This window comes from Fusarium oxysporum, chromosome II (assembly GCF_013085055.1).
Source record: "Fusarium oxysporum Fo47 chromosome II, complete sequence".
NCBI lineage: Eukaryota > Fungi > Ascomycota > Sordariomycetes > Hypocreales > Nectriaceae > Fusarium > Fusarium oxysporum.
Window position 1 is genome coordinate 3523360 of NC_072841.1, and position 26757 is coordinate 3550116.

At 49.1% G+C, this 26757-nt stretch overlaps 12 protein-coding genes across 12 annotated transcripts; 7 read left to right on the forward strand and 5 right to left on the reverse strand.

The window, feature by feature from the left end:
• Positions 1-815: 815 nt before the first annotated feature.
• On the forward strand, positions 816-2419 carry FOBCDRAFT_288647 (uncharacterized protein). Its single transcript, XM_031174049.3, has 3 exons — positions 816-1267; positions 1387-1568; positions 1620-2419. The coding sequence occupies exons 1-3, from the start codon at positions 1123-1125 to the stop codon at positions 2367-2369; spliced, it is 1077 nt and encodes a 358-aa protein (XP_031050834.2). The 5' UTR covers positions 816-1122; the 3' UTR covers positions 2370-2419.
• Positions 2420-3004: 585 nt separating this feature from the next.
• FOBCDRAFT_215475 (NADP-dependent oxidoreductase domain-containing protein) lies at positions 3005-4550 on the forward strand. The gene is made up of 3 exons (XM_031174050.3): positions 3005-3286; positions 3369-3492; positions 3542-4550. Exons 1-3 carry the CDS (start codon positions 3095-3097, stop codon positions 4249-4251), a joined length of 1026 nt encoding a protein of 341 aa, XP_031050835.2. The 5' UTR covers positions 3005-3094; the 3' UTR covers positions 4252-4550.
• Positions 4551-5247: 697 nt separating this feature from the next.
• On the forward strand, positions 5248-7227 carry FOBCDRAFT_237091 (uncharacterized protein; the record flags this gene model as incomplete). The annotated part of the gene is made up of 2 exons (XM_031174051.3): positions 5248-6252; positions 6301-7227. 2 exons carry the CDS (start codon positions 5248-5250, stop codon positions 7225-7227), a joined length of 1932 nt encoding a protein of 643 aa, XP_031050836.3.
• Positions 7228-7750: 523 nt separating this feature from the next.
• FOBCDRAFT_127733 (uncharacterized protein) lies at positions 7751-10249 on the forward strand (the record flags this gene model as incomplete). The annotated part of the gene is made up of 6 exons (XM_059607827.1): positions 7751-7865; positions 7925-7948; positions 8001-8052; positions 8106-8120; positions 8173-10077; positions 10132-10249. 6 exons carry the CDS (start codon positions 7751-7753, stop codon positions 10247-10249), a joined length of 2229 nt encoding a protein of 742 aa, XP_059464193.1.
• Positions 10250-10527: 278 nt separating this feature from the next.
• Positions 10528-11354, reverse strand: FOBCDRAFT_16812 (uncharacterized protein). Its single transcript, XM_031174053.3, has one exon. The coding sequence runs from the start codon at positions 11162-11164 to the stop codon at positions 10544-10546; it is 621 nt and encodes a 206-aa protein (XP_031050838.2). The 5' UTR covers positions 11165-11354; the 3' UTR covers positions 10528-10543.
• A 102-nt stretch (positions 11355-11456) lies between these two features.
• On the reverse strand, positions 11457-13308 carry FOBCDRAFT_215480 (acyl CoA binding protein-domain-containing protein). Its single transcript, XM_031174054.3, has 3 exons — positions 12891-13308; positions 12529-12826; positions 11457-12461 (listed from the first exon to the last, which is right to left on the reverse strand). Exons 1-3 carry the CDS (start codon positions 12904-12906, stop codon positions 11891-11893), a joined length of 885 nt encoding a protein of 294 aa, XP_031050839.2. The 5' UTR covers positions 12907-13308; the 3' UTR covers positions 11457-11890.
• Positions 13309-13674: 366 nt separating this feature from the next.
• FOBCDRAFT_215482 (ribonuclease III domain-containing protein) lies at positions 13675-14890 on the reverse strand. Its single transcript, XM_031174056.3, has one exon. The coding sequence runs from the start codon at positions 14841-14843 to the stop codon at positions 13806-13808; it is 1038 nt and encodes a 345-aa protein (XP_031050841.1). The 5' UTR covers positions 14844-14890; the 3' UTR covers positions 13675-13805.
• Positions 14891-15567: 677 nt separating this feature from the next.
• FOBCDRAFT_215484 (mitochondrial 37S ribosomal protein RSM27) lies at positions 15568-16343 on the forward strand. The gene is made up of 4 exons (XM_031174057.3): positions 15568-15670; positions 15720-15925; positions 15985-16034; positions 16081-16343. Exons 1-4 carry the CDS (start codon positions 15632-15634, stop codon positions 16101-16103), a joined length of 318 nt encoding a protein of 105 aa, XP_031050842.1. The 5' UTR covers positions 15568-15631; the 3' UTR covers positions 16104-16343.
• Positions 16344-17329: 986 nt separating this feature from the next.
• On the forward strand, positions 17330-19874 carry FOBCDRAFT_237093 (armadillo-type protein; the record flags this gene model as incomplete). The annotated part of the gene is made up of 5 exons (XM_059610120.1): positions 17330-17437; positions 17540-17623; positions 17679-19049; positions 19087-19296; positions 19347-19874. The coding sequence occupies 5 exons, from the start codon at positions 17330-17332 to the stop codon at positions 19872-19874; spliced, it is 2301 nt and encodes a 766-aa protein (XP_059464194.1).
• A 588-nt stretch (positions 19875-20462) lies between these two features.
• Positions 20463-21938, reverse strand: FOBCDRAFT_16828 (uncharacterized protein). The gene is made up of 3 exons (XM_031174059.3): positions 21354-21938; positions 20877-21293; positions 20463-20814 (listed from the first exon to the last, which is right to left on the reverse strand). The coding sequence occupies exons 1-3, from the start codon at positions 21486-21488 to the stop codon at positions 20653-20655; spliced, it is 714 nt and encodes a 237-aa protein (XP_031050844.1). The 5' UTR covers positions 21489-21938; the 3' UTR covers positions 20463-20652.
• A 106-nt stretch (positions 21939-22044) lies between these two features.
• FOBCDRAFT_315898 (phosphatase 2C-like domain-containing protein) lies at positions 22045-24546 on the forward strand. Its single transcript, XM_031174064.3, has 3 exons — positions 22045-22947; positions 23016-24023; positions 24072-24546. Exons 1-3 carry the CDS (start codon positions 22280-22282, stop codon positions 24178-24180), a joined length of 1785 nt encoding a protein of 594 aa, XP_031050849.2. The 5' UTR covers positions 22045-22279; the 3' UTR covers positions 24181-24546.
• FOBCDRAFT_288662 (voltage-dependent anion channel-domain-containing protein) lies at positions 24437-26680 on the reverse strand. The gene is made up of 9 exons (XM_031174066.3): positions 26175-26680; positions 26082-26121; positions 25856-26025; positions 25800-25807; positions 25598-25747; positions 25285-25543; positions 25195-25237; positions 24916-25145; positions 24437-24857 (listed from the first exon to the last, which is right to left on the reverse strand). The coding sequence occupies exons 1-9, from the start codon at positions 26589-26591 to the stop codon at positions 24693-24695; spliced, it is 1482 nt and encodes a 493-aa protein (XP_031050851.2). The 5' UTR covers positions 26592-26680; the 3' UTR covers positions 24437-24692.
• Between the last annotated feature and the right edge of the window lie 77 nt (positions 26681-26757).

Here is a 26757-nt window from a genome sequence, read left to right on the forward strand (position 1 = left end):
CAGTTCTAGGCACGATCTCATGCCCGAGATTTCTGAAGTTAAAGCTCGTCAAGGGAAGGCCGCTAGTAAATGTTCCAGTTGTAAGATGCGTCTTGCAAGACACAAATATCTACAGGCTCTTTTACGAGATTGATACATCCAGACTCAGACTTATGGAATGGATCACGTTTACGAAGAACGCCAACATTTATTTTTCATATTTCACCGATATTGAGTTTTACAATGGCATGCTGTTGATAGACTGAGATAAAGAATCATCAAAGCATCAACACTTCGTAAACTAACCGGACAAAGGCCAAAATTATAGGTCCCAACTGATACTGGCGGAGATTGATTAGCGGCGCCTCAGGTTCCTGAAGCGGATGGCCATGTGGCCCAGAGGGGGGCCTAGAGGCTAGAGCTGCCCTGAACAGGCCTCGCCTAAAATGGGTTGCAGCCTGCAGCCTGCAGCCAACCGCTTCATTGTACATGAATGCATTCCGCGAATGGCTCCAAGTGGAACGGCTGCCTACACCTAAATCAACTTATTAAATAACATGGAGAAACGTAAACTCTAACAACACCAAAATATTCCTCTTTCTCTTACCATTTCCTGGCTGTGGGACGATCTTTTGAGCTACGCCCAAGCCCCCTTTCTATATACGTAAAAAAATAAGCAGAGCTTCACAGATCGCTCAAAGAAATGCTACAAGCAAACCATCTTCCACAACAACAAAGAATCTGACGAAGTAAAACCGAAGCCCACGTCGAGGGTCTCTATATAATACTCTCGTCAATATCATCGTTCTTTTTTCATTCTTAACTCTTCTCTAATCAGACATTCCCTCGACGCTCGAATCTCGCCAAGACTGCTTATATAGCTTCAAATGGATACGTGCTTTGATACTTGATTCAAAGCCCCCATTCCTCAAACAAGCCAGCTTTCAGACGCTGATCTCCTCGGCCCGTATACCGTGTCTCACTCGCTTCTTTGACAAGGGAGTTCAAACGCTCCATCAAAGATTCTTCCCGAGGCGCCCCGTCATCTGGTATCGTTCCACTGGGCTCAATCTGAACCCCAAGTCTTGACAACCGCACGAGTCTCGCTGGACCCTGTCTACCGGTACCTAGGTACCTTACCCAATGGCTTCTCAAGCTCGAGTCCTCAAGTTCCCCCGGAGTGACGACAAATCTTCCTTTGTCCTTTTGCAAGCCACACCCGAGGGTTCAAAGCAACTTGATTTGAAGCTGGTGGGTACTGAAGGAGAGGAACCTTATGTCGCATCTTGTAAGTCATTCCATTACCCTCCCTCCAACATCGCAATCTGGGAGACCCTTGTCTGCAATCTCCAGCACTGGCGCGAATGTGATCACCTTTTCGATCCCTGAATCTGACTTTGTTGATAGTGAAACATGATAGGGTCGTGTCTCTCCGTGTGAAGAATTGTCCTGCTTCAGAGAGCGAATGGCAGCGGATTCTTGAAGACTTGTTTCAGCAGGAACCCCTTCCAGATATTCAAGCCACAGCCACGGTCCAGAGCGACAAGTCTATTTCAATCACCATTCGAAAGGACATACAGGGTATCACTGTAAGACCATAATGCCATTCTAAAACATGGTCTTTTTACTAACCGTTTTAGCAACGTCTGGGCTCAATCACCCTCAATCATGATCCAGATGAGGCCATTGAGTTATTCGATTGGTGTGGTGCAGCGGTCGAGTCCTCTGCCTCAAGTAAACAAACTGCGGCAAACCTGTCGGCAAAATCCTCCGAGTCGGAGGCTCTTGTGGCCCAGCTTCAGTTACAGCTGGAAGAGTTAATCAAGGCGAAAGATGAGGATGAAACAGCGTTGCTAAGGAAGTTTAGGGACCTCCTAAACGAGAAGAAGCTCAAAATTCGTGAGCAGCAGCAAGTATTAGCAACACTATCAACAAATCCCAGCATGGCGGGCCAATCTCAGCATTCCCAGGCTGTTGAAGCCTCGGTTCAGCAACCGAAACCAAGGAAGCCTACTCGTCAAGCTGGCAAGTCAAGGGCGTCGAAAAGAAAGGCTCCCGCATCAAGAAGACTTGAAGAGTCAGAAGACGATGACGCTGTTGACACGATGAGCGTCGACCTTAAGCAGGAGGCCGTGGATACGGATCCCGGAAACACCACAGAAGCGACAGCATCCGTTGATAGCGACGACGAAGATGGCGATGGACTTGACCCAGGTCCCCCTCAGCAGAACAAAGCACCAGACGCTGTTTCACGGGGAAAGACTCCTTCCAAAGAGAGCGAAAGACCGCCGCCACCGCGAGCTCTCCCGTTCGCGACAAAGAAATCAACAAAAGCTACACCTGCACCCGCTCCTGCAGGGAGTGACACTGAATCTGACGATGAGCTGTGAATGACGATTGATGACAGTTCGCCGGTATAGCGTTGTGCATTGTGTTCTCCAAAGTTTATGTATATATATTTCATTTGTTAGTTGTTGCGCGGCCGGTATCGGCAAGCCACTGTTATATACGTGTAGTTTACCCTCATAACATACCAGGTTGCAAGACGGACCATGAACAAATGAGGTCACGCCTTTCGTACAAATTCAGTCGTCATTGATGTAACGAATTGCCGCCGTCTTTTCTGTATTGAGCATACGGAGCATTACAGTGACATAAATTAGCCTAGCGCAACTCAAAAGCAAAGCGTAGCCGCCCAAGGTGGGCAGGGTAAAGAATACAAACCAGCAATAAGCATCTAATAACTTATAAGTGTTTTGAGGTTGGAGCATTGTTAACAAATGAAATATGTTTCTCAAGAACATTTCGGAACAAGGTTCGAATGTTATATAATCTACTATCGAGTGTGCCCGGCCAAATCTAGAGCAACTTCTTAGACATCTGGTCTCGCTACTGGTGGTTACAATTGCGTAGATTCTACAACCCACTTTCATATTAATAATACGGCAATACTTACTACGTAGTAACTTACCTCCTCTTTACCCCATCCTCATACATATCGTTATGAATCACGGAATTGTGCCGCCGCAAATCGCCATATCAAACCCGAGGGTGGGGGAGGAGATCAAGTATCCGTACAAGGAAGGGGGGACCACCTATTTAAACCGATGCGGCGATGTACATGCTATCCGCGGCAATCACTCTTCTTCATACCAAGTTTCTCGCTCTGGGCTCTGAATATTTAATTAGTTCATACTTGAAACACATTCCTCACTCACTAAAATTGAGAAATACCGCCAAGATGGGCAGTGTCGCTACAAAAGATGTCCCCACCTACAAACTCAATGACGGCACTGAGATTCCGGTTGTAAGTTTATCCTCTTTCATTCCGAAAGAACCATGAACAGACCGAATCATCCTCGACACGGAACATCACTCACAATCATTAGCTAGCTTTCGGTCTGGGAACAGCTCAGTACAAGAAAGATCCCGAGAGTGGACTTGACCAGCATGTAGTCGATATCACTACCAAGGCTATCAAGACTGGATATCGTCATCTGGACGGTGCCGAAGGTGAGCAGGTTGAAGTATCAAGCCATGACCACAACTGACAAATCTACAGTCTATGGCAACGAAGAGGAGCTCGGGCAAGCCATCAAGGCTGGTGGTGTTCCTCGAGAACAGCTCTATGTCACCACCAAGATCCCTGCTGAGAAGAAGGGTTCTGCTATTGACTCTTTCAATGTTTCTCTTCGGAAGCTGGGTCTGGAGTATGTGGATCTCTACCTGATTCACGGCCCTTGGTTTGCCGAAACCGATGAGGACCTGCAACAGCGTTGGGCCGAGCTGGAGCAGATCAAGGAATCTGGCAAGGCCAAGTCTATTGGTGTTTCCAACTTCCTCCAGTCGCACCTTGAGGCTGTTCTCAAGACCGCCAAGATCAAGCCTGCTATCAACCAGATTGAGTACCACCCGTATCTCCAGCACGGCGATCTTGTTGACTTTCACAGGAAGCACAACATTGCTGTATCTGCTTACGGCCCCCTTACTCCTATTGTCACTGCTAAGGGCGGACCTGTCGACCCTTTCTACACAAAGTTGGCTGAGAAGTACAACGTGACAGAAAGTGAAGTCGGTCTTCGATGGGTCATTGACCAAGACATCATTGCGCTTACAACAAGCAACAAGGTTGAGCGACTTGAGGGATACTTGGCTAAGCTACCTAAATTCAAGTTGACACAGGATGAGATTGCTGAGATCTCTCGACTTGGTGCCAAGAAGCATTTCCGTGGGTTCTGGAGGAACAAGTTTGATGAGAACGATAGGTCCTAGTAGAAGACGTGGTGGTCTGTTTGTCGTTTCGTGTCAGATACACATGGTCGCTTGTTTCAGCTGGGCGAGTTACAGTCAACATGATGATCAAAATCTCTCTCAATAAGCTCCTAAGTTTAGGGCTTCACTTTGACGCAAGGTTCCGAAATCTGAAGTACGTGTTAGTTGTTTTAAGTTTTTCGATGGGCTATCTATAAAAAGGAGGACTTGGTCTCTCGCAACATCTCCTTCACGCCCTTTGAAAAGTTCGATCTGGGGGAGCAGGAGTTCGATAGATATGCGTTTCTGTGCGGATGACATGAACTCCTCAGGAAAGCTGTGCCAATGATGAAACAAGGTCTATTCGCTCGTAGGATCAAAGCCCACCGGGACGGATTACGAGTGGCAGCCACCGACTGAGACGCCTTTCAGCTTGTATTTCGATTATTATACGTTATGAACACCAGAGCCATGTTCATGTCGTTGTATCACTGCATCGTGTTAAGCAACTGGCAGGAGATACAGGGTAGCTCGCCAACGTCAGACCGATCAAGTGATTGGCCAATGCAAGGCTCTTAAACTTCATTGATTTATCGTAATCATTTTGATTCCACATACTCTTTTACGTCGTGTAAATGAAGTTGAATGGCGGCCCGGTTCCGTCTTACATGCGTCCGAATAACCGGGGCGTGGTTTACCGAAGAGTCAGTCCTGTCAGATTTGGATCGTGGGGCGGCACCGAAGCTCCGGAGCGGAAACTAGAGGTGATGTCAAGATAGACGATGATAACCGTCAGTAATTGCCACTTTTGTCAGCCAAACACCGTCACATCGCCATGAACCATTGAAATGTCGCCTTCGTTAATGTCTACATAAATGATTCCAAATCCTTACACACTCCTTATAAACCCATCTCGTCCCCAAACATAACGTTCCGCCGTTAATGCTCTGTCGCAACGCCCTTCGCAGAGCTGTCCCGCGCTCACCACCAGCATCACATCTACCAAGACTCAAGCAGATGGCTACCCATATTTCTAATGGTAACGGCGCATTATCGCCAGCGTCCAGCTACGAAGGCGCGACACTTGCGGATCTTCCCAAGTCATGGCATTTTACCGAATCTCTTCCCGCCGATTCCATCTTCCCAACGCCTGCCGACTCCCACAAAACTCCCCGAGATCAGATTACACCTCGGCAAGTTCGCAATGCCGCATACACCTGGGTCCGGCCTGCCGAGCAGAAGGATCCGGAGCTACTGGCCATCAGCCCAGCTGCGTTGCGCGATTTGGGAATCAAGTCTGGTGAAGAGTCCACCGATGACTTTAGACAGCTAGTAGCTGGGAACAAGTTATATGGCTGGGATGAAGAGAAGCTCGAGGGCGGATATCCCTGGGCTCAATGCTACGGAGGCTTCCAATTCGGACAATGGGCTGGCCAACTAGGCGATGGCAGAGCTATTTCTCTCTTTGAGACCACCAACCCTGCCTCTGGCGAGCGCTATGAGCTTCAACTCAAGGGTGCTGGCATGACACCTTACTCCCGGTTCGCTGATGGAAAGGCTGTCTTACGATCCAGTATCCGAGAGTTCATTGTCTCAGAAGCACTCAATGCCCTCAAGGTCCCCACTACCAGAGCTCTATCACTTACGCTTCTGCCAGATTCAAAGGTTCGTCGAGAGACGATCGAGCCCGGCGCCATCGTTCTGCGTTTTGCACAGTCGTGGTTGCGTCTCGGTAACTTTGATATCCTTCGAGCTAGAGGAGACCGTAAGCTCATTAGACAACTGGCCACATACATCGCCGAGGACGTATTTGGTGGCTGGGATAAGCTGCCAGGTCGACTTGAAGACCCTGATGAGCCTGTTAAATCACTGGACCCCAAGCGTGGAGTTTCTTCTGAGACTATTGAAGGAGATAATGGTTCTGAAGAGAACAGATTTACGAGATTCTATCGTGAAGTTGTACGGCGCAATGCCAAAGTGGTGGCCAACTGGCAAGCTTATGGGTTTATGAATGGTGTTTTGGTAAGTTGTTCATAACTCCGAAATAGAAACCCTGCTGACCCATAATAGAACACGGACAACACCTCGATCTACGGGCTATCAATAGATTTTGGTCCATTTGCTTTCATGGACAATTTTGATCCTGCATATACACCCAATCATGATGATTACACCCTTCGTTATAGTTACAGAAACCAACCCACCATAATCTGGTGGAACCTCGTTCGTTTTGGTGAGGCAATCGGTGAACTGATGGGGGCAGGCGCCAATGTTGACGATTCAACTTTTGTCAACGAAGGTGTTACCAAAGAGCAAGAGGCTGAAGTAGTGGCAAGGGCCGAGAAACTTATTACACAGGCTGGAGAAGAGTACAAGGCAGTGTTCCTCGCAGAGTACAAACGACTCATGACTGCTCGTCTGGGTCTGAAGACACACAAGGACTCTGACTTTGATATCCTTTTCAGCGAGGCTCTCGACACTTTGGAGGCCCTAGAACTTGACTTTCACCACTTCTTTCGTCGTCTCAGCAAGATCAAGTTGCAGGATATCGCCACGGGAGAAGCACGTAACGAGAAGGCGTCTGTGTTCTTCCACAAAGAAGGTCCCCCAACAACTATTTCCGAAGAGGATGCCAGAGCGCGTCTTGCGATCTGGCTTGAAAGCTGGCGCGAGCGTATCATCGAAGATTGGAAGGATGAGGGAGAGGACGTCTCAGAATCTACAGACAGTGACAGAATCGAGGCGATGAAGCGAATGAACCCCAACTTCGTTCCTCGCGGTTGGATACTTGATGAGCTCATCCAACGGGTTGAGAAGGACGGTGAGCGAGATGTGCTGAACCGCGTCATGCATATGTCTCTCAATCCATTTGAAGATCGCTGGGATGGCGAGACATTCGATGGAAAGACGTATAATGGCGATAAGGATGAGGAGCTCCGATGGACAGATGATCCTCCAAAGACCGAGCGAGCTATGCAATGCAGCTGCAGTTCATAGATAACTACATAGACCCAAAATGGAGACACGTACACTTTTCAGTTTATGAAAAATTTACAACTACTCTAAGTATTTGGTTGGTGATATGTAACGACCGGCGGTAAGAGGCAGCGGTCATGGAGATTGGTTACTCTTCCATGCTTCCATAAACGGCGTGAATATTGATCTTGAGCACAAGATAGAGGAAGACTCGACTGAAGCAACAGCTCTACCGAAGCAGATCTGTTGCGCAAGCTCACCTACAATAAAGTGTGCCCGTGTACAATTAATTTGGTAGAAGAAGAAAAATTCAAAAAGCTCCAGCAGCAAATTGCAAAATATGAGGTAGGATCCAGTGCTGTGGCCTGAGGCAAAAATAAAACGACACTGACCAATGAGCATTAACGTAAATTAATCGCGGACTAGCGCCACTAAATCCATCACCCGAACAGCAGGTTCCCTTTCAAGACGTCAACGACTGAGCATATATTCGCCGCCAGCGACCCTGCAACCCTTTTCATCTTCCCTCCGTCAAGGCGACACGATGCTCCGAAATACTCTAGCACGTTCGGCTTGGCGGACGAGCCGGCGGGCGGTCAATGTCTCGCGAACCTTCGCGACGACAAGCCAGCGCCCGGCCGAGGTGGAGCTGACAATTGGTGAGCATCTTTGTGCATAGAGCCATTGACAACGAAATAGAGGCTAACCTTGATACTAGATGGAAAGAAGGTTTCGATTGAAGGTATGATGGGTTGTTTGGCTGTATTCATGGGCGCCTATTGACGGAATTGTAGCTGGTTCTGCTCTTATTCAAGCCTGCGAGAAGGCGGGCTCAACAGTCCCTCGGTATGTCAAGATGGTTCGTGCCAAGTTTGAATAGCCTAGCTAACTATCTCTAGATACTGCTACCACGAGTACGATACCTCGAATCCTCCCACGATCGATTCATCGCTGACAATGCTTCAGGAAGCTTATGATTGCCGGTAACTGCCGAATGTGTCTGGTGGAGGTTGAGAGGGCACCGAAGCCCGTTGCCTCTTGTGCTTGGCCTGTACAGCCCGGAATGGTCGTCAAGACCAACTCTCCTCTGACCCATAAGGCCCGCGAGGGTGTCATGGAGTTTTTGCTGGCCAACCATCCCCTCGACTGTCCTGTTTGTGATCAGGGTGGTGAGTGTGATCTTCAAGACCAGTCTATGCGTTACGGAGCCGACCGAGGCCGATTCCACGAGATTGGGGGCAAGCGAGCCGTCGAGGACAAGAACATTGGCCCTCTGATCAAGACTTCGATGAACCGATGTATCCACTGCACCCGATGTATTCGTTTCTCCAACGATATTGCCGGAGCTCCGGAGATGGGTTCCACTGGCCGTGGCAACGATATTCAGATTGGCACCTACCTCGAGAAGAACCTGGACTCCGAGATGTCTGGTAACGTTATCGACCTCTGCCCCGTTGGTGCTCTCACGTCGAAGCCCTACGCTTTCCGAGCTCGTCCTTGGGAGTTGAAGCACACCGAGTCTATCGACGTTCTCGATGGTCTTGGTTCCAACATCCGTGTCGACTCCCGCGGTCTCGAGGTCATGCGAATTCTGCCCCGACTTAATGACGACGTGAATGAGGAGTGGATTAATGACAAGACCCGATTTGCCTGTGACGGCCTCAAGACTCAGCGACTGACAATGCCCCTGGTCCGCCGTGAGGGCCGCTTCGAGCCTGCTGATTGGGAGGAGGCTCTCACTGAGATTGGTCGTGCTTATCAGATTAAGAACCCTCAGGGTAACGAATTCAAGGTCATTGCTGGCGCTCTTACTGAGGTTGAGTCTCTGGTTGTCGCCAAGGACATGGCTAACAAGCTTGGCTCCGAGAACCTGGCTCTCGATACCCCTACGGGCAGCCAGCCCATCGCCCACGGTGTTGATGTCCGATCCAACTTCCTTTTCAATTCTCAGATCTGGGGTATTGAGGAGGCTGATGCAATCCTGATTGTTGGCAGCAACCCTCGACATGAGGCTGCTGTTCTCAATGCCCGTATCCGAAAGCAGTGGCTCCGATCCGACCTTGAGATCGGTGTTGTTGGTGAGACATGGGACTCTACATTCGAGTTCGAGCACTTTGGTACCGACCACGCTGCTCTCAAGTCCGCTCTCTCTGGTCCCTTTGGAGAGACTCTCAAGAACGCCAAGCGACCTATGATTATTGTTGGCTCCGGTGTTACTGACCACGCGGATGCCAAGGCATACTACGAGACCATTGGTGCTTTCGTTGATAAGCACGCTTCTAACTTCCGAACTGAGGAGTGGCAGGGTTACAACGTCCTCCAGCGTGAGGCTTCTCGTGCTGGTGCTTTTGAGGTTGGCTTCACTACTCCCTCTGCTGAGGTTGCCCAGACCAAGCCCAAGTTCGTCTGGCTCCTTGGTGCTGATGAGGTGAACGAGGCGGATATCCCTAAGGACGCTTTTGTTGTCTACCAGGGTCACCACGGTGACAAGGGTGCTCAGATTGCTGACATTGTTCTTCCTGGTGCTGCCTATACCGAGAAGGCTGGTACCTACATCAACACTGAGGGCCGTGTCCAGATGACACGAGCTGCTACCTCCCTCCCCGGTGCCTCTCGAACTGACTGGAAGATTCTCCGAGCTGCCAGTGAGTTCCTTGGCGCTCCTCTCCCTTATGACGATGTCGCCATGGTCCGAGACCGTATGGTTGAAATCAGCCCTGCTCTGGCTGCTTATGACGTTGTTGAGCCCGTTGCTCTCCCTGCTCTGAGCAAGGTCCAGCTCGTCGACCAGAATAAGGGTGCCCAGGTCACTGGAACACCTCTCAAGAAGGTTATCGACAACTTTTACTTCACCGATGTCATCTCACGAAGGTATGTGGAATTGATTCGTAATTCATTGAATTTCCCTATTAACATTATGCCTAGCTCTCCCACAATGGCTCGCTGCTCAGCGGCTAAGGCTACGGGTGACCCTAGGACAAACTTTATGGCTCCTGGCATGGAGGAGGATAAGCCCATGGGCCAGGTCGAGTACGGCGTATGAGGTGGTGGCTGCAAAAGAATAGAAATATTTGCTTTGTTTTTATGCGTCTGGGAAGTTCGTAGTATCTGTACATATAGGACGTCGGACGGAGGCTGAAGGTAGATGAGTTGAATACCTAATTCCTTCACTACGACGTGCACCTCGTCAAATGATTCATCATGGCAACTTTCGCTTGCGATTCGGGTTCGTGAGGAACATGAACATCTCCTTATCGTGGTTGACTTCTGACGCCCCGTTGACATACTTGATGCTATGAGGTATGGCATGCTGTTGTCCAGTTGAACGAGCCGAATTCTAGTTGACTCGACGCTCCTGGTCTTGACTTAGCTGCTCCTTTTTGATATCCGCCTCGAGAAGCTCGCGGCGATGGTTGATCTCAGCCTCACGATTCGCGGCTATCTGCGAGAAATTTAATACATTACGCATCTGCTCGTAAGCTTGGCGCTCGCGCAATGATCGAGCATTGGAAGAGTCAAGAGTTGGTCTAGGGATATTCTCCGTGTTTGGGATACCTGACTTTGCTGGAGCTTCCATGTTTGCGACCATGAGGCCGAGTTCTTGGGATATAAGGCCGAGTGGCACATCTGCTTTGACCTGACCGCCGTGCAGCTCTTCAAGGGCTTGAAAGCGGCGCCCTTCCTGGAAAATGCGTTCACGTTCGCGAACAATGAGGGCGAGGAAAGTCTCTCGATCTCTGACTGCGTGAGTATTTAGAGTATCGAGCTCTTTCTGCAGGCGATCAAGCTTCGTGAACGAGGAAGAGCTGAGAGAGTCCTTGAGTTTGACATTCTCGCCGATAAGGCAGAAAATGGCCGGTGCGCATGACATCAGCCTTGGGATGATGGGATGACCTTCAGGGTCTAGAACCCCCATCAGAGGGTCAACGGTCGTGGCAGGTCGAGGAGGTTGCGCCATGGCTTTTATTTAAGTGTTTTGGTGGACTGTAGTATGAGACATGGCAAACTTTGTGGCTGTTTGTGCAGTTGGTGTTGCACTGAGGCTGATGGTGCCGGAGGTGAGTGGGTTGGTGGAGGGCGAATATTGGAGGGTTGTTGTAATGTGAATGGTTGGGCGACTGTGGTTGTACCTGCATATAACGGTAGGTAGGCAGCCTTAACGGAAGTGAAGGTGAAAATAAGGTACAAAAACTGTCAGTTGATCTGACCTTTTTTTTTTTGGGGGGGGGGGCTAGGCTTAATAAACAATATTCAGTCGTCATGAAACAAAGTCAGAACTCATCTCGATAAATGGCTTGGGAATTTCTACAACAAGTGCCATGTGTGCCAATATCTACCTGATACATACTCCAAAATACAAAATAACCACGCTTCTCTTGTTACAAATACAATGATAAACCCCAAACTCCATAAAGCGCCTAATATTTATGATGGTACACCGAGAGCAATAATCGTTTAGTTGCCCGACAGAAAGTCTAATGGGGGCCTTTAGTCATTCCCCAGCTTGAGTTATTTGCCCTGTGGCACAACGTATGCCAAATTAGCATGACAGCTCGACAGAGCCATGGCAACCATCCAATATGGTGAGAGGCAGTGTTGTGCCTTGGTGATATAAGCCTGATCATCGTTACCATGCTGGGTGACCTCGAGGAGTGCTGTCGACGGATCGTACACTGCCAAACCATCACCCTCGAGAAGGCAACACATTTCGAACATATTCCCTAACAAGTTTGACAGCTGCCCTCACCAGATCTTCTAGGCGACGGTCCTTGCGCTTTCTTAGCCATAATAACACGACAGTCAGAATGACAAAGTCGGCGAACAAATGCTTCACAACCACCCAGGCAAACCACTTCACCAAAGCTGGTAAGCTGCGCTCCTTCTTTGCCCGCCACTCTCGACCTGTTGTAATTTGTTCTCGTAACGCAGCTACCTCGGCAGACATGGTTGTCAGGGCACGCTCGACCTTTCGCTGCCACCGGCCACTAACTCGATCGTGATTTTGCGATCCATCGATATCATCGTCCTCGAGTTCTAATTGCTTCTGGGACCGGAGTTCCGCTTCGTCGTACTCGCTCATCGGTCTGATCTCTTTCATAGGGCCTTCGGCATCGCTTGCTTGCGCAGCGTCTTCGTATGGTTGGGATGCACCGGCCGATCGATTCGCTCGCGGCGACGATAATGATGAGCTTGGGCTGTTGTTCTTGATCTGATTCCAGACAAATTCGAGTTCCGACACAAGTTCTTCGGCATCCCTGGGAGACTGTGTTAGTGTAACCCGATCGTACCGTGACCTAGGCTGGGCTTCAGGAGAGCGCTTACGGCGTGGTCGCATATCGATGCATCGTATCTATCAGCGCCTCGATATACCTTCTCTTGGATTCTGTTCGGCTTAGTCCTTTTTGCAGATTCCATGCGTCCCATTTGTCCTTTTCGCGCTGTAGGTCGTCGGAAGCCATTCCGGAGGCGGCTGTTGGACGTTCCATTACACCGTCGACATCACCCTCCATAGCCTGCTTATAAAGTCCATATAGTCGGAGTCGATCGGTCGGAGGTGGTCTCGATGCGCCAGTCTTGGGTATCTTTTTGACGGTATTGAGAGCGTGGACAAACACGCGATCTGTATCATCACGTCAGCCACCGTGGTACAGTATATTAGGCGCAAATTGAAAAATGCAGCATACCTACTGAGTCCGCCATATTGCCGGTTATGTTTTATGAAAAAAGATGGCTCGCGACTCGCAAATTGCCGCCGACAGAGGTGGTGGCGATTGCGTCGAGCTCAAGCTCAACCTTCGAACTGGGGTCCTTTATCGGACCTGGAGCCGTCCGGACCGCGGCTTGTTGGCCGAGATAACGGAACCCCACAGAGAGAAGGTCCCGAATAGAAAGGAGAATAACAAGCTCGCAATTGATTGTGAAGTGACGGGCGTATTGAAAGAAATAAAGAGATAAATAATTAGTTTACACGTAGAAGGCAATCAAAAAGGTCTAGTCGCCGTGTATTATGACTCCATTAGGATAGAAAATAAGAGGGTCATTCGAACTAAGATGAGTTAATGCGATCAGAAGCAATTGGATGATGATGAAGATAGATCTGCTCCTGGAGCATGCGGAGGCCCGTTTATCGGCAAATGTTTGACCTCGGCGCACTTCACGGCACGCCAACACGGGCATGGGGGATGTGCTTTCAGGGCCGGTTCCACTAAGGTAGAAAAGGGTTCCCCAGGGGTAACTTAGTAGCTTCCCCTCAATACCCACCTGTATCTGGGCCTAGAGTCATTTCACATGGGAAAGTGTCTTGACCAGGAGCTCGGCCTGATTTCATGATCACAACGGCATAAAATAACTACTAGTTAGAGTTGAGCGCCAACTGATCAGAGGATAGACATTTTCAGGCTTAAATACCTTCTTGTTTTATTATTATATACATATATACATATATATATATATATATTTATAGAGTTATTCATTATTGGATTTTTTAATAAGCTTGTTATAAAATGGTATATACTTTATGATTTTTGAGGAACTATGCGATGTATTCATAATCTCATCGTGACCCGGGTTTCATGTTTCCAGAATTCTCTCATCCAGCATTATGCCTGAGCAGCTGGCTCCTTTTCGTGTGCTTCCTTCATCCAAGCCTCTTTCTTAGCTTCATATACCTTCAATTGCTTCTTATTCTCCAAGACAGACTTCGCTGCTCTCTCACCAGCTTCTTTCTTTCCGAGAGCCGTCCCGAAACCCAGCAGCTTCCCGGCCTCTCCCCACCCATCCAGATAGATGCCAACAGTAAACAAGGGGAGTTTGAGGTTCTTATCCTTCTTGTTGCAAGGCATATCTTCGTAACGAAGTTTGATGCCCCTGACGACGATTGCTCGAGAAAGGCGATCTTTGTTGGTCGATGGCGCCTTGGGCTTCGCGGTTGGTATGGCTTGTGTAGTGACTGTCTGTTCCGTGGGTGGTGTAGTCGCAGAGGATCGAGCCAGAAATCGCTGACCTTTCAGGTCGTTTTTACGATGCTGCTCTGCTTGCCTGATTTGGTCCTTGATTGTCCGAGCCCAGAGCGCTTTGAGCCAAGCGACGGCGTTCGCGGCCCCGTGCTGGGGATCTGATTTGACGACTGCTCCAACGTATGCCTCGAAAACGTCGCCTTGAATCTTGATCGTCTCCTTGTCTCTCCCGCTTCGACGTATCATATCCACCATTGAGCCCATATCGGCGGGAATCTTTGTTTTATGCTGCATGCCGTATTGTCGATAATAATCTGAGAGTGTGAGGTTACGGACCAGTTGTTCACGAAGTTGACTACTTCGTCCGGTGGGGAGGTATTCGAAAGTTTCAAAGACCAGCTCCGTGGATATCATTTCGAGGGCCGCATCACCATACCACTCCAATCTTTCATAGTTAGGTTCTCCCAGCCCGGGATGTCTGAAAACTTGCTCCTCTAGTTCTGGGCTTATCCGTGGCAGAGGTGGTAGGCTTGGAGGGATGTCTGCCACGGTCCAGCGCGACACCCCAGGAGCGACAGTGGCAATAGTCCCAGACAGAGGAGCTTTTTCTGAATTAAGTTGCACGCGCTTGCGTGGCTCATCCTCTTCGCTGTGAGCATCTTGATTCGGCCTTTTAGACATTGTTGATTCTTGTTATAACGGGACGCGAATAAAAAAGATAAGTCTCATGTTTTTCGATGTTTCATCCAATCTTAGGGACAAGACCCACAATTCAGCTATGAAAGTTCTCAGCTGGCAGAAAACTTGATACTTGAACCATGAGTGACAAAAATTCTTGGACAACTTTAAGATACCGTATTTGAGATGAGTTTCATTTGGAGCTTTTTTAAGTACTAGCTTCGTAAGGCATATAGGTAGTCGATGGACTTTCCGCACCCTAATTCAAGATCGTTAAGTCTTCTGACACTCGTACCATGACAACATTTAGCCTCTGTGGCCTGCATGAGTAAGGTACTGTAGATGATTTGGGAATTTGAGCTAAGGGAACGTATGGAAGCTTGATTTTAATTTCTAAATTTATATGTTTTCTTTCTTATATTGTTTCTATCTAGGCTATTAAAACTACTCAAGGTACCTACCTTAAGCTAGGAAGTAGAAGAATAACTCAAGTTTTATGAAACATTTTATGAGTATTTAAAATAGAATTATAATCGCAACAGCGGATTCTGTAGATAATTCCCCAAGTACTCGTCTTATGTAATTTTTGATCGATTTCCAACTTGTAAATCTAGTCGCGGGCGCCCAATATCTTCAATGGAGTGGAGGCATCGGAGTTTTGGTTGGTCCTCTGAGTGATCCACTATATGCTCGCCCTGGCCAATCAAATGCTTTGCTCAACTTCACATCAGACGTCAAGTCAAGCTTCAAAAAAGTTAACAAGAGCAACAATTGATGCCAAAGACGCCACAATGAGTGTCCCACGAGCGCGTATATTGGACTTGGTAAAGGTGAGGCTGCTCATGCTATGACTTGGGTCCATCTAATGACATTCTGCAGGCGCAATGCCAGGTCTTCGCGACCTCATACAACCCTGAAGGCGTACGCATGGGCAATAAGGTCCTGCGACAGCGATTAAGAGGACCGGCCATGGCGGCGTACTATCCTCGAAAGACAGCGACGATCAAGGATCTAAAGCGCGAGTTCGGACCGACACTGGCTACCTGGGATGAGGGCGAGGAGGATCGCTTCGAGTACATTGAGGAGTAAGCTAGATATCGGGAACCTCGAGGATATGCATAAGTGCTGACGGCGTGATCTCTAGGCTCAAGCTCCGTGGAAAGAGTGCACCCAAGAAGAAGAAGGGACCTCCAGGTATGTCGATTGTACCATGCCGGGAAAAGCTACTAACACCCGACAGCTCCCACTGGCAAGAAGCGATAAATCAAACAATAATGACAACGATATTTCCAATGTTGGCCCTGGCGGCAAAGAGACATCTTACCATGGATCATGAGTGTTGAACGATGTGCCAATCCATACGCCAATTGTACGACTCATAAAGCTTGATCGAGGCATAAAGGTGGCTGTAAGAGCCAATAGACCTCCAAGTGGCCTTCTATCGCCGTATGTATAATCATTTGTATCAGTACTCATTGCATAAATCATATTTCGAAATTTCTACTCTTTGTGCTGTCCCTCTCGATGTTCAATCTAGTGGGCTGTTCGACTATAGATATACTCCAACAACTCGGAGGCTTTTCGCATGACTCCTGAACAACCTAACATTGACGCCTCGGCCAAAGAAACATGATCTGTGCTAAGGTAACAAATGCATTTGCAAACACACACCAACTCCGCTCAATCAAAATTGTTTCAAAGGTTTCCAGTGAACTCTTTGATATCACAGCTGCCTGATCACAAGCCTTTTCTCTAACATTGTGTCGCGTGGAGTCAAGGACTAACATCTGGTTTATTCCTTTCGCTCTTACATCAGCTCCTATGGACATTGACTCCTAACTGAAGCAAAAACTTCCAGCTAGAATACCGAGCGCCTTCGATATAAGTCCAAGGTTAGGAGCTTAGGTTGGCATGTGCGCCATGTGTTGCGGAGCCTGTCCTGCATATATCGATGTGTCTTGTGAGACTGAATCATACACGATTCGGAACACTGACTTTCTTGTATGCTCGAACAAATTCGAGAATTCAGGGTGCCATGTCGCTGTAAAACCGCATGGTCTTCCATAATATGCCCCTATTTGCTTCCACTGCCAGTCGGGTGCCCGCTGGGACTGACGCTTGCAATAAAGGTGGAAGGAACACTGGTGGTTGGGCTGTTACTGTCGGCTGCTGGCACCTGCCGCTTCTATGCTTCTTTCATCCGCACTTCCCTCCTGCTTGGCCCTGCGGAAAAGTTTGCGTCAGTGAATAACCTCCCCTTCCTTCACCACCATCCTCTCTCCCTTTTCTTCCTTTTCTTCACTCTCTCCCCTCTACACTCTCTTCCTTTCACAATCAACTCCTTCTTGGACCACAAACTTGACACATCTACAATCGTTCACTATCTCATCGTGTGTTCCCTAGAGCTCACTCTGTCATCTACGATTCTTATTTGATTGTTACATCACCAAAACCACTTCGTCGAGGCTCGGATCAATTGTTGCGACATCATGTCCTCAGCTGGGTCTACTGGGGTATCTCCTGAACGGACTGTCCCCATCTTCGCTGCCAGTGTGCAGGCCGAAAACTCAAATCCCTTGCCACTTGCCCCGGGCTCGGTAAGTAGACTTTTCCCACATCAACATTCTTTGATAAAGTTCATCCTTGATGGAATCTCTTCTTGCCAACGTTTAAGAACCACCTACTAACTCCGGACGCAGAAGGAAGCTGGCAAGAGCATCCCTGCAAAGAAGAACATCGCCGCTCTATCCACTTCGAAGTTGGCGAATCAAGGCCTTCCAAAGGTGAAACCAAGCGTCTGTCCAAGCTGTCCAGTTTGCAAGTTGCTGACCGTGTTAGAAGATGAAACTCAGCCATGATAGCTCGACCACCGATCAGGTGTACCCTGTGGATAAATTCCTTGCGAAGCTCTCCGAGCAGCAATCTGCCCTGAATCAGCAAAACGATGCCAACAAGCTCAGGGACGAAACCAACCAGTATGCGAGAGCATTTGATCATGCATCTTCGAGCAACTCTCTTCCTGTCACTCCTGCTACTGATGCTTTCCCGAGCACAGCTCCTACCACGCGCCCTGCAAGTGCCACCTTGGATGAAGCTCGTAGCGAGAGCGAAGAGGTAATGCGTTTGAGGTTACAGCTCGCTCAGGCACAGAACGAAATCTCGAAGCTTGATCAAGAACTAGCCGAGACACGCGTTGTGAAGACTACAGCCGATGTGCCCCCTTTCGGAACCCGCGGTCCAGTTTACCCCCCTCGCGAGAATGCCTGGGGCCCTCCCGATGACAGTCATTCTGACACCAGTGACGCTATGTCCGCTTCCACATTCAATCGTACCCGAGAGATCTGGGGCAATCAGCCAATTTTTGCCAACACAGTCCAGACACCAGTCATTGAACCAACCCCAGGAAAATGGCTCGGAGGGCGTCTCTTCAGCCAACCGTGTTCTGAACCTACCGGAACGCCCTTTCCCGTGATGGAAGGATATCGAAGTGAACGCCTGACCCCAGATACGGAGATGATGCGATCGAACTACGGGCGTCGAGGAAACCGCTTCGAGGGCCGTTTCAACTCACCTCAACCATTCGGACCTGGCTGCGGAGGAGGATTTAATAGTCCCATGAATCAGTCCGACTACATGGGAAGTCCTGCACCTGGAGCACCGTCGAATGCTCCCCAAGGATTGGGTCCTATGGGTGTGTACCCACCATATCCCAACCCCGCTGGAACACCTCTCTCGCCTCACGCTTCCGAGTTCACCACTGGTTCTGGGTGGAAGAATGAGGTTGGTTTGCCTGCGTTGTACTCACACAGGACGCTAAACCTGAGACAGGTGTTGGCCCCCGATGACCAGACCTACCTCGCTCCGACAGAGCCGCTGAATTATCGCCGTCTTTTGGATCGCAATGTGAACTGCAACTGGAAGTACATTGTCGACAAAATCGTCTGCAACAACGACCAACAAGCTTCCATCTTTCTGCAGCAGAAGCTCAAGGTTGGAACCGCTGACCAGAAGTTCGAAATTGTCGACGCGATCGTCGCCCAGGCCTATCCATTGATGATCAACCGCTTTGGCAACTTTTTGGTGCAGCGATGCTTTGAGCATGGGACACCTGACCAAGTCATCAACATCGCGGAAGCCATTCGGGGCAACACGCTGAATCTCTCTATGGATCCCTTCGGATGTCATGTCGTTCAAAAGGCATTTGACTCTGTTCCTGAAAAACTTCAAGGCTATCATGGTCCACGAGCTTCTTCGTCGAATCCCGGAGACGGTCATTCACCGTTATGCCTGCCACGTCTGGCAGAAGCTTTTTGAGCTGCGTTGGACAGAGTCACCCCCACAAATCATGAAATTTGTCAATGACGCTCTGAGGGGCATGTGGCACGAGGTTGCCCTGGGAGAGACGGGTAGTCTTGTCGTGCAGAACATTTTTGAAAACTGCCTCGAGGAGGATAAGGTAAGTTGTCCCATTGATCGTCAAAATCATAAGCTAACTCGTACCAACAGCGCCCTTGTATCGAAGAAGTCCTTGCAAACATTGACATCGTCGCCCATGGGCAATTTGGCAACTGGTGTATCCAGCATATTTGTGAACACGGTGCTCCCCCGGATCGCAGTCGAGCTATTGACCATGTTATTCGTTACGCCGCTGAGTACAGTACCGACCAGTTCGCTTCAAAGGTCGTCGAGAAGTGTCTCAAAATTGGAGGTGCAGAATTCCTTGGTCGTTACCTAGACCGAGTCTGTGAAGGTCGTCGTGACCGTACTCGCATCCCACTGATTGACATTGCAAGTGACCAATACGGCAACTATCTCATTCAGTGGATTCTTAACAATGCCTCTCCCCAGCATCGCGAAATTGTTGCTGCCCACATCCGAAAGCACATGGTTTCACTGCGAGGGTCCAAGTTCGGCTCCCGAGTTGGTATGCTTTGTACCAACCACGCGGTCGCAACTCGTCCTGGTCCTGGTGCTGGCCCTGGGATGGGCGGACGCATGGGACCTGGGCCGCGCTACAACAATGGTTACCGCTAAAGTCTTTCTACCTTGCCCATCGATCTTTGACATCGACGAGGACATCTGCCTGCTGGAAATTCAGAGCCTCCCCCACTCTACCCTTGTTTTCTTTTCATTCTTTTTTTCATCCGTGTCAAGGAACCCTATCTGAAACACCAATCATTCCACTCGTCAAGATCACGCAACAAACCAGAATATGTCGACCTTTCTTAAGAAACATCTTCCAACGCAAGTAATTTACAGATCACACGTCATCCTACGCCTAGCTGGCTACAGCCTGCTCGGGTGCCTTGGACACATTATGGTTATCGATTTTGCAATATGGAGGAGATGGCAGATGCTAATCACCACAGCAGCCCTCGCAGGACTGGCCCTCTTATCCCATCACTCATAGGCTGCTACTCGAAGGGTGAGCGGGAACGCGCCTAATGGGATACTAGAGCCACACTTCTTCAGCCAATCAGCGAGTATGAGTGATGGTGATCCGAAAGGATGCCCTTAGAGGTCGGGGAGAGTTCACGAGTTTGTATGTTGTTTTTCTATGCGGATACTGGGTTTCGGCGTCTCCCTATAGCACTCGGATTGTTACGGTAGTTATTAAGCACCTTTTAATAAACGATTGATGCTTTTATTATCCTATATGCCTCTCCTGTATACTGTAATAGTACGTCGCCATATTTATAGTACCTCGGTGATTTTGTTCCGCCCAACGTCAGAATCAAGTGTATTTTTGCCAGCGATCGCTACTCCCAACGCCATTGATGCTATATGATATTGAGAAATGGCGTTCTGGAATCTAAGAGGCCCCAGCTGCTGAAGAAACAGGCCCATCGTCTTGTACTGGGGGAAATTCTGTATCGAGTGCTTTTGGTAGGTCGGGGAGAACAGGCATGTCAACTGTGGTATCTTTTTCCCACGGCTTTCTGGGAACAGCTCTCGCTCCAACTGGCTTCACAGCCTGTATCAAAATTAGCATATTAGAAGCGTAGGCGCGCTGTCGCCGCTCAGATTTGGACCTACAGGATCTCTGACAACAGTGTTTGGGATCTGGCGGATACCAGGCACAGGCTTGCCTTCTTGGATAAGTTTGATCATTTCGGCAAATCCCATTGGGTAACTTGGTTGATCCTGTGAGCCAGACTGAGCAGCAGCGGTTTTCCGATCAACGTAGAGATCTGTTTTTGGTGCAGCTTTCTGCCAGTCTAGGACCGGCGCTGGAGAAGCATTGGCTTCGTCTCGCTGACGATATTCCTCAGGCAAAACATCCGGGGGTTGATGGTCAGAATTGCTGGCAAGCCACGCCTTGTAGGCGCTGAATTCAATACTGACACCAATGCGCTGAGCATAGTAGAATATTCGAGCGTGGATAGCCATATCTGCGAGAGATGCTTGAGGGTTTTGCTGGCCTGGTTCACCAAGAATAGCGTAGAGACCAGACTGGAATTAATGTCAGTGACCGAGTTTTAAATCATATAATATTATGTGATATAAAATTACCATAAAGTTCTTATCCTTTGTCCACGGGTATGTGTCAAATGCAGTGAAGATTGCAGTTTCATCTTTCAGAGCTCTGATGCGGTCAGCTCCCGTGAGTGACCTTGGGGCTGATGAAGCCTCCTGCTGTTGATCCATCGGAGGAGGTCTCGATTGGGTGAGTCTTGATATCTGCAGGCACTCAATGAGTTATGAACACAGATGTTGACACATGAGGTTTCAATGTCATCAAGAGAGTGTAACTAGTGACAATGTGCAAGGGTTCTCACTAACATGTGAGAAAACAATCCGGGGTTGGTAAAGCTCACAGGACTACTGCCTTGGTCAAGGCTTGACTTATTCAGGACTTAGGGTCACCCAGCGCAGAGCCTCTGAAACAGCAGTAAAGAGCGAGAGCCTCGGTAGACGTCGGTTTATACACTGGTGTGAGTTAAGCTCAGGTCGGCTGCTATTCCGCTGGCTCACGTGGGGCTGACCGACTAAGACGTGAGACGTGACTATGAGAATGTGAGAGAGCTCGGGATAAATCGCAGTGTAAGGTCTAGGTAGGTGTTTTGTATGAATGTGCAAAGAAGAGGCAAACAAGTCAGATCATGCAAATCCTAAATATTCATTCAAAACATCAAGCTCCGATCTTCGCAGTCACTCAAGACCAAGCTTCACCTCAGGCTATAATAACCATCTCAGAGGGGAATGGCCGAGATAAGATAGCGCGCAGACCCACCTACACCACTAGCTTTCATCCACTTTCATCATCTATCACTATCACCGTCCTTCTGTTTTCCCTTGACTTTGTCTACTTTGTCATCGGTTATTTTATTTGTTTTTTTATATCAAGAGTTCAACAGTTTCTGCCTTTTCTTCATAAACATAGGTTAATTCTTCAATCTTCTGCCAGGCTGGCCCTAAGCTCCCCCGCCGTCGTCCAGATGAATCGAGCCGCAGTGAGAGCCTTAAGGACGACCTCACTTTCGACCGTCCGCACCCTCTCCCGCACTCCTCGTCGTGGTTTCGCCGTCTCGTCCTTCGCTCTCGCCCAGGCACGATCCAAGGCTAGTGCACACGCTCGAAGCGCTCGCCGCAACCCTGCAGGTGCCATTCCCCTAAGATCCTCTATGTACTTTCGTCGCCTGCCAGTCGCGCTTGTATCCAGTATCGTCGTCGGATACGGCGCCTGGTACTCTCTCAACAGCTCTGACATCCCCCCCGGCTCGGTTGTAGGCTCTAGGACTAGCCTCGCGTCAACTCAGACAGCGGATGTATTACCTACTCGGACTGTTCTCGTAGTGGGCGCCGACGAACTTAGACAAGGCACCATTGTTGGCGAGGGGCCCATCTCCAAGGCAACTAGTGACGACGGGCGTCGCATCGTCGAAATGTTGACACCCGACCAAGCAACACAGAAGCTTCGTCGCCTCGAACAGTCTTTTTCCGTCAGCCGAGGACAGGGTGTTACACGTTACGACCTGGTACAGCTGCCCAGTAATGACCCTATTGAGGATGATCACGCCGAAAAGATTGTTCAAGTCCCCAGCAGATCTTCCGTCGAGACAGATAACAGTGATTGGATGTTTTGGGGTGTTTTTGACGGCCATTCGTAAGTGTTCATCTTGTGATAGAGCTTGTGTCACAGCTTGAAAGAGGGTGTTGACTCACACGACATAGGGGATGGACTACTTCTGCAACGTTGAGGGAAAGCCTGATTAACTACGTCGCCCGCGAATTGAACGAAACCTACAAGAAGGCTTCCGGCGATCTTCCTTCTGAGGATGCAGTAAACCTGGCCATCAAGACTGGGTTCAATAACCTGGATAACGAGATCGTTCACAAGAGCGTGGAGAAGGTGTTCAAGGGCGGTTCCAAGACTGTTGCAGCCGAGCTTCTACAGCCCGCTCTATCTGGATCGTGCGCCCTGCTATCATTCTACGACAGCCGCAGCAACCTCCTGCGGGTTGCATGCACTGGTGACTCTCGCGCAGTCCTTGGCCGCAGGGCAGGGAACGGAAAGTGGACAGCCACTGCTCTATCAGAGGATCAGACGGGTAGTAACTCTCAAGAGGTTGAGCGCATGCGCAAGGAGCATCCTGGGGAGGACAACGTCATCCGAAATGGCCGTGTTCTTGGTGGATTAGAGCCTAGTCGTGCCTTTGGAGACGCCGTCTACAAGTGGAGCAGAGATGTTGCCTGGAAGTTACGCGAGAACTTCTTCGGTCGCAGCCCTTCACCTCTCTTAAAGACTCCTCCCTATGTCACCGCCGAGCCTATCGTTACAACTACCAAGGTCCACCCCGAAAATGGCGATTTCCTTGTCCTGGCAACCGATGGCCTCTGGGAGATGCTTACGAATGAAGAAGTTGTTGGCCTTGTAGGCAAGTGGATTGAGACTCAGGGACAGTCTGGAACCAACTCGCAGTTTGATGCTGCATGGAACAAGATCTTTGGCTCATCCAAAACACCTTTACCCGTTGAGGGGAGCAAGACCGCCGGACCTGATGGCAACAAGACCCCTATTCGCGTTCAACAATGGGGCATTGACCCGGATGCTAAGGATCGGTTCACCGTGAAGGATAAGAATGTTGCTACACACCTTGTCCGAAACGCCCTTGGTGGCAACAACGACGAGCAGGTCTGCGCTTTGCTCACGCTGCCTTCGCCTTTCTCGCGACGATACCGGTAAGTTATGACATTGGTGTTAAGCAGCTTATTACTAATAATTCTTAGTGATGATTTGACTGTTCAAGTCATCTTCTTCGGCCACGGGGAGAAGACAGGCGAGGTAACCGTCAATCTCGAGGCTACAGCTGGAGAAGGTGTCAAGGCGAAGTTATAAAGTAACCATGCTTCTCACTTATTGTTATTTATCTTGGAGACCGCAGGAGAGGTTGTATGTACTAGTACGGAGGTATTGCTAATGGAGTTTGGCGGCGTTTGCAGATTCCGATGAGCGAATCAAGATATCTTGACTTGGATCATTCTATTGTTGTTGTTGTTTTCATGAGAAGCGCGCAATGACGAAGACCTGTTTTATGAACGGCATTGTGGATGATTTTGGAGTTCCTGTCAGGGAAATAAATGGCATTTTCCTTGCGTTGACTTGGTCATGCCACTGGATGTTTGTATCAAGGAGTTTCCTTTAAGACGAATTGCAGTAGCGAGATCCGAAAGTTAAATAAATAGTTGAGACGACTGCCCTTATGCTAAAGATACCTGACGCCGGTTTATGCTGACCTGGATACCTCGGATATGCTAGACCTGCTGAAATCTTGATCAATAAGACTGTTATGATGAGACGAAAGGAAATGGCATAAAAACAGTGCCATGCTGCAATCAATCTGATACGCTCTATTTTCCATCCTTGGGCCACAGAAGTTTTCTCGATTTCAGACTCCAACACATTCGGATAAAGATGAGAGCCCAGACGATGATGATTGCCGCGGTCATGACAGAGGCAAATATATGCAGGCCATCGCTATCAAATATTTTACCCATGACACTGGTAGCAGTAACCTAGAGGAAACCCATTGAGCATACAGTGAGAAGTGCTGCGGTGAAAAGGGTTACATACAAGAGCCGTATTGGGGAAAACGAAAGACCACCACGTCATTTGGAACGGCAAATGATGGCCTGAAAGAGAGTATTTCCATAATGCGCCGACACAAACAATGAAGAACCACATGGCAAGGCCCCAGAGCCAGAGGCTGACGAGAATGCTGATGACTTTAATGATAGCAGCAAACTGAGGGTTGTCAAGAAAGTTTGGAGGTATTACCAAGTCTGCTTGGCTGCCGAGTTGAGCTGATGTTGTCAGACATGATACATATGTTGCAAGGCATTCGAAACGTACCTATGCCAGCAGCGGTAAAGCCATAGGGACCGATAGACATGAACTAGTAAGGGTCAGCAAAGTTAAAGAAAGGAGAGAGTGCGTGCGTACGATACCGGGTCTCTGCATATCCCGCGGAAGCTTCTGCGTCATGAGGCGGTATATGAAGGCCGACGAAATCATGAAAGCGATCAGACAACCGGTTCCTTGAATAGCAGTGGCCCCGAGTGCCATTGCAACAGTGTTGGTTGATAGTTTGTGACCAGCTGAATCTGCAGCCGCGATGAGGTTTGCTGCAAAGGGGGCATTGAGTAACAGAGGGTACGCTGGGAAGACCCAGGTTGGCGTCATGGTATGGACGGGGAAGATTCTGGTCATGACAGTCAGCCGGCCAGGCCAGAAGAGCATATAAACTTGAGCGTACAGAGTGGACCATAATATAAGATATAGAAATGCGCTGAGAGAGACGCTCAGGGCAGCGTAAACCCAGAAGACACACTCCATAGTGTGGACTAGCCACACGCCGGTGTACGGAATACCATATTGGCAGGTGTTGATTAATATTACAGCAATACTGAGTTTGTCAGAATATGTTTGAACCCCGATAATAGCTATTTGTTGCTTACGAGACCAACTGGTTGTTGTTAGTTTAATAGCATGCCATAAGAGGAGGGGGTCCTACTGAAGCTGATATGAAGAGCGATTCAACTTGGTCCGTAAAGGAGTTTACGAAACTCCCAGGCCTCAGATGGAATCTTGTACATATAAGAATACAATTCATTGCAAAAAGGACAATGTTGAGAAAAAAGAAGAAGAGGCCAATGCCACGCAGCCAAGGTGCTTCCCACTTCACTAGCAAGAGTTAGCTATTTTCTTCCGGGACGTAGCATCAGGGACGGTGTATTTACATGAGTAAATAATATTTGCAACGCCTCCAGTCGACATGGTCTATTACAGAGTTAGCGAGGTCAGCGACAACGGAAAGCTAGACGTTGATATACCATAGTGAAATATGTCCATTGATAGCAGGCGATGCGATCTCGAATGCTAACCTTTTGGTTTCCGGGGCCCTTCTCGGCTGTTGCGATGACATGGTTCAAGCTGTTTGATGTGAGAGTAGACTCATTGTTGAGCAATCGACCTGGACGGGCATGACCATTAGTATGCTCAGGAGCTATAGCAGTGATATATGATGGCCGTTGAGATAGGGCCGGCCGCGGCATGACATGATGTCTTGAATGCGCCGTCCCTGGAGCAGCTGGAGCCGAGGCCACAACCGAGAAGAAGGGTGGGTTCTCTTCAGACGGAGACTCATAGCCCGTAGCCAGGGCCGAAGTCGACCCCGATGGCGGGACCGGAGACGGAGACGGAGGCTGCAGCTCGGCTCCGGCTACCATTGGATCACTGGCGGGGGCCATTCTGGAGGAGGGCCGTCAATGTCGTCGGCGCGACGGGCGAGTAGCTTGGAGACGCAATAGAGAGCCACGAGGGCACTAGGTTCCATATGCGAAAAAGCAATATGGAAATAAACCAAATGCGCGACGAAGACGAGATGGTGGAGAACTAGGGTGCCAAAGTTGGCGA

What these genes read in the sequence shown, in the direction of transcription:
- FOBCDRAFT_215480 (XM_031174054.3), bottom strand. An exon ending in CATCGATATGCGACCACGCC is followed by an intron (nt 12,462 to 12,528) that starts GTAAGCGCTCTC and finishes ACAGTCTCCCAG; the next exon opens with GGATGCCGAAGAACTTGTGT.
- FOBCDRAFT_315898 (XM_031174064.3), top strand. Translation starts at nt 22,280, where the DNA reads ATGAATCGAGCCGCAGTGAGAGCCTTAAGGACGACCTCACTTTCGACC. An exon ending in GGTGTTTTTGACGGCCATTC is followed by an intron (nt 22,948 to 23,015) that starts GTAAGTGTTCAT and finishes CACACGACATAG; the next exon opens with GGGATGGACTACTTCTGCAA. An exon ending in CCTTTCTCGCGACGATACCG is followed by an intron (nt 24,024 to 24,071) that starts GTAAGTTATGAC and finishes AATAATTCTTAG; the next exon opens with TGATGATTTGACTGTTCAAG.
- FOBCDRAFT_16812 (XM_031174053.3), bottom strand. Translation starts at nt 11,164, where the DNA reads ATGGCGCAACCTCCTCGACCTGCCACGACCGTTGACCCTCTGATGGGG.
- FOBCDRAFT_16828 (XM_031174059.3), bottom strand. Translation starts at nt 21,488, where the DNA reads ATGGATCAACAGCAGGAGGCTTCATCAGCCCCAAGGTCACTCACGGGA. An exon ending in CAAAGGATAAGAACTTTATG is followed by an intron (nt 21,294 to 21,353) that starts GTAATTTTATAT and finishes CATTAATTCCAG; the next exon opens with TCTGGTCTCTACGCTATTCT. An exon ending in ACACTGTTGTCAGAGATCCT is followed by an intron (nt 20,815 to 20,876) that starts GTAGGTCCAAAT and finishes ATTTTGATACAG; the next exon opens with GCTGTGAAGCCAGTTGGAGC.
- FOBCDRAFT_288662 (XM_031174066.3), bottom strand. Translation starts at nt 26,591, where the DNA reads ATGGCCCCCGCCAGTGATCCAATGGTAGCCGGAGCCGAGCTGCAGCCT. An exon ending in CTTTACCGCTGCTGGCATAG is followed by an intron (nt 25,146 to 25,194) that starts GTACGTTTCGAA and finishes TGACAACATCAG; the next exon opens with CTCAACTCGGCAGCCAAGCA. An exon ending in TTTTCCCCAATACGGCTCTT is followed by an intron (nt 24,858 to 24,915) that starts GTATGTAACCCT and finishes GGTTTCCTCTAG; the next exon opens with GTTACTGCTACCAGTGTCAT.
- FOBCDRAFT_215482 (XM_031174056.3), bottom strand. Translation starts at nt 14,843, where the DNA reads ATGTCTAAAAGGCCGAATCAAGATGCTCACAGCGAAGAGGATGAGCCA.
- FOBCDRAFT_215484 (XM_031174057.3), top strand. Translation starts at nt 15,632, where the DNA reads ATGAGTGTCCCACGAGCGCGTATATTGGACTTGGTAAAG. An exon ending in GTATATTGGACTTGGTAAAG is followed by an intron (nt 15,671 to 15,719) that starts GTGAGGCTGCTC and finishes GACATTCTGCAG; the next exon opens with GCGCAATGCCAGGTCTTCGC. An exon ending in GAAGAAGAAGGGACCTCCAG is followed by an intron (nt 16,035 to 16,080) that starts GTATGTCGATTG and finishes AACACCCGACAG; the next exon opens with CTCCCACTGGCAAGAAGCGA.
- FOBCDRAFT_288647 (XM_031174049.3), top strand. Translation starts at nt 1,123, where the DNA reads ATGGCTTCTCAAGCTCGAGTCCTCAAGTTCCCCCGGAGTGACGACAAA. An exon ending in GGAACCTTATGTCGCATCTT is followed by an intron (nt 1,268 to 1,386) that starts GTAAGTCATTCC and finishes CTTTGTTGATAG; the next exon opens with TGAAACATGATAGGGTCGTG. An exon ending in AGGACATACAGGGTATCACT is followed by an intron (nt 1,569 to 1,619) that starts GTAAGACCATAA and finishes TAACCGTTTTAG; the next exon opens with CAACGTCTGGGCTCAATCAC.
- FOBCDRAFT_215475 (XM_031174050.3), top strand. Translation starts at nt 3,095, where the DNA reads ATGTACATGCTATCCGCGGCAATCACTCTTCTTCATACCAAGTTTCTC. An exon ending in ACGGCACTGAGATTCCGGTT is followed by an intron (nt 3,287 to 3,368) that starts GTAAGTTTATCC and finishes CACAATCATTAG; the next exon opens with CTAGCTTTCGGTCTGGGAAC. An exon ending in TCATCTGGACGGTGCCGAAG is followed by an intron (nt 3,493 to 3,541) that starts GTGAGCAGGTTG and finishes ACAAATCTACAG; the next exon opens with TCTATGGCAACGAAGAGGAG.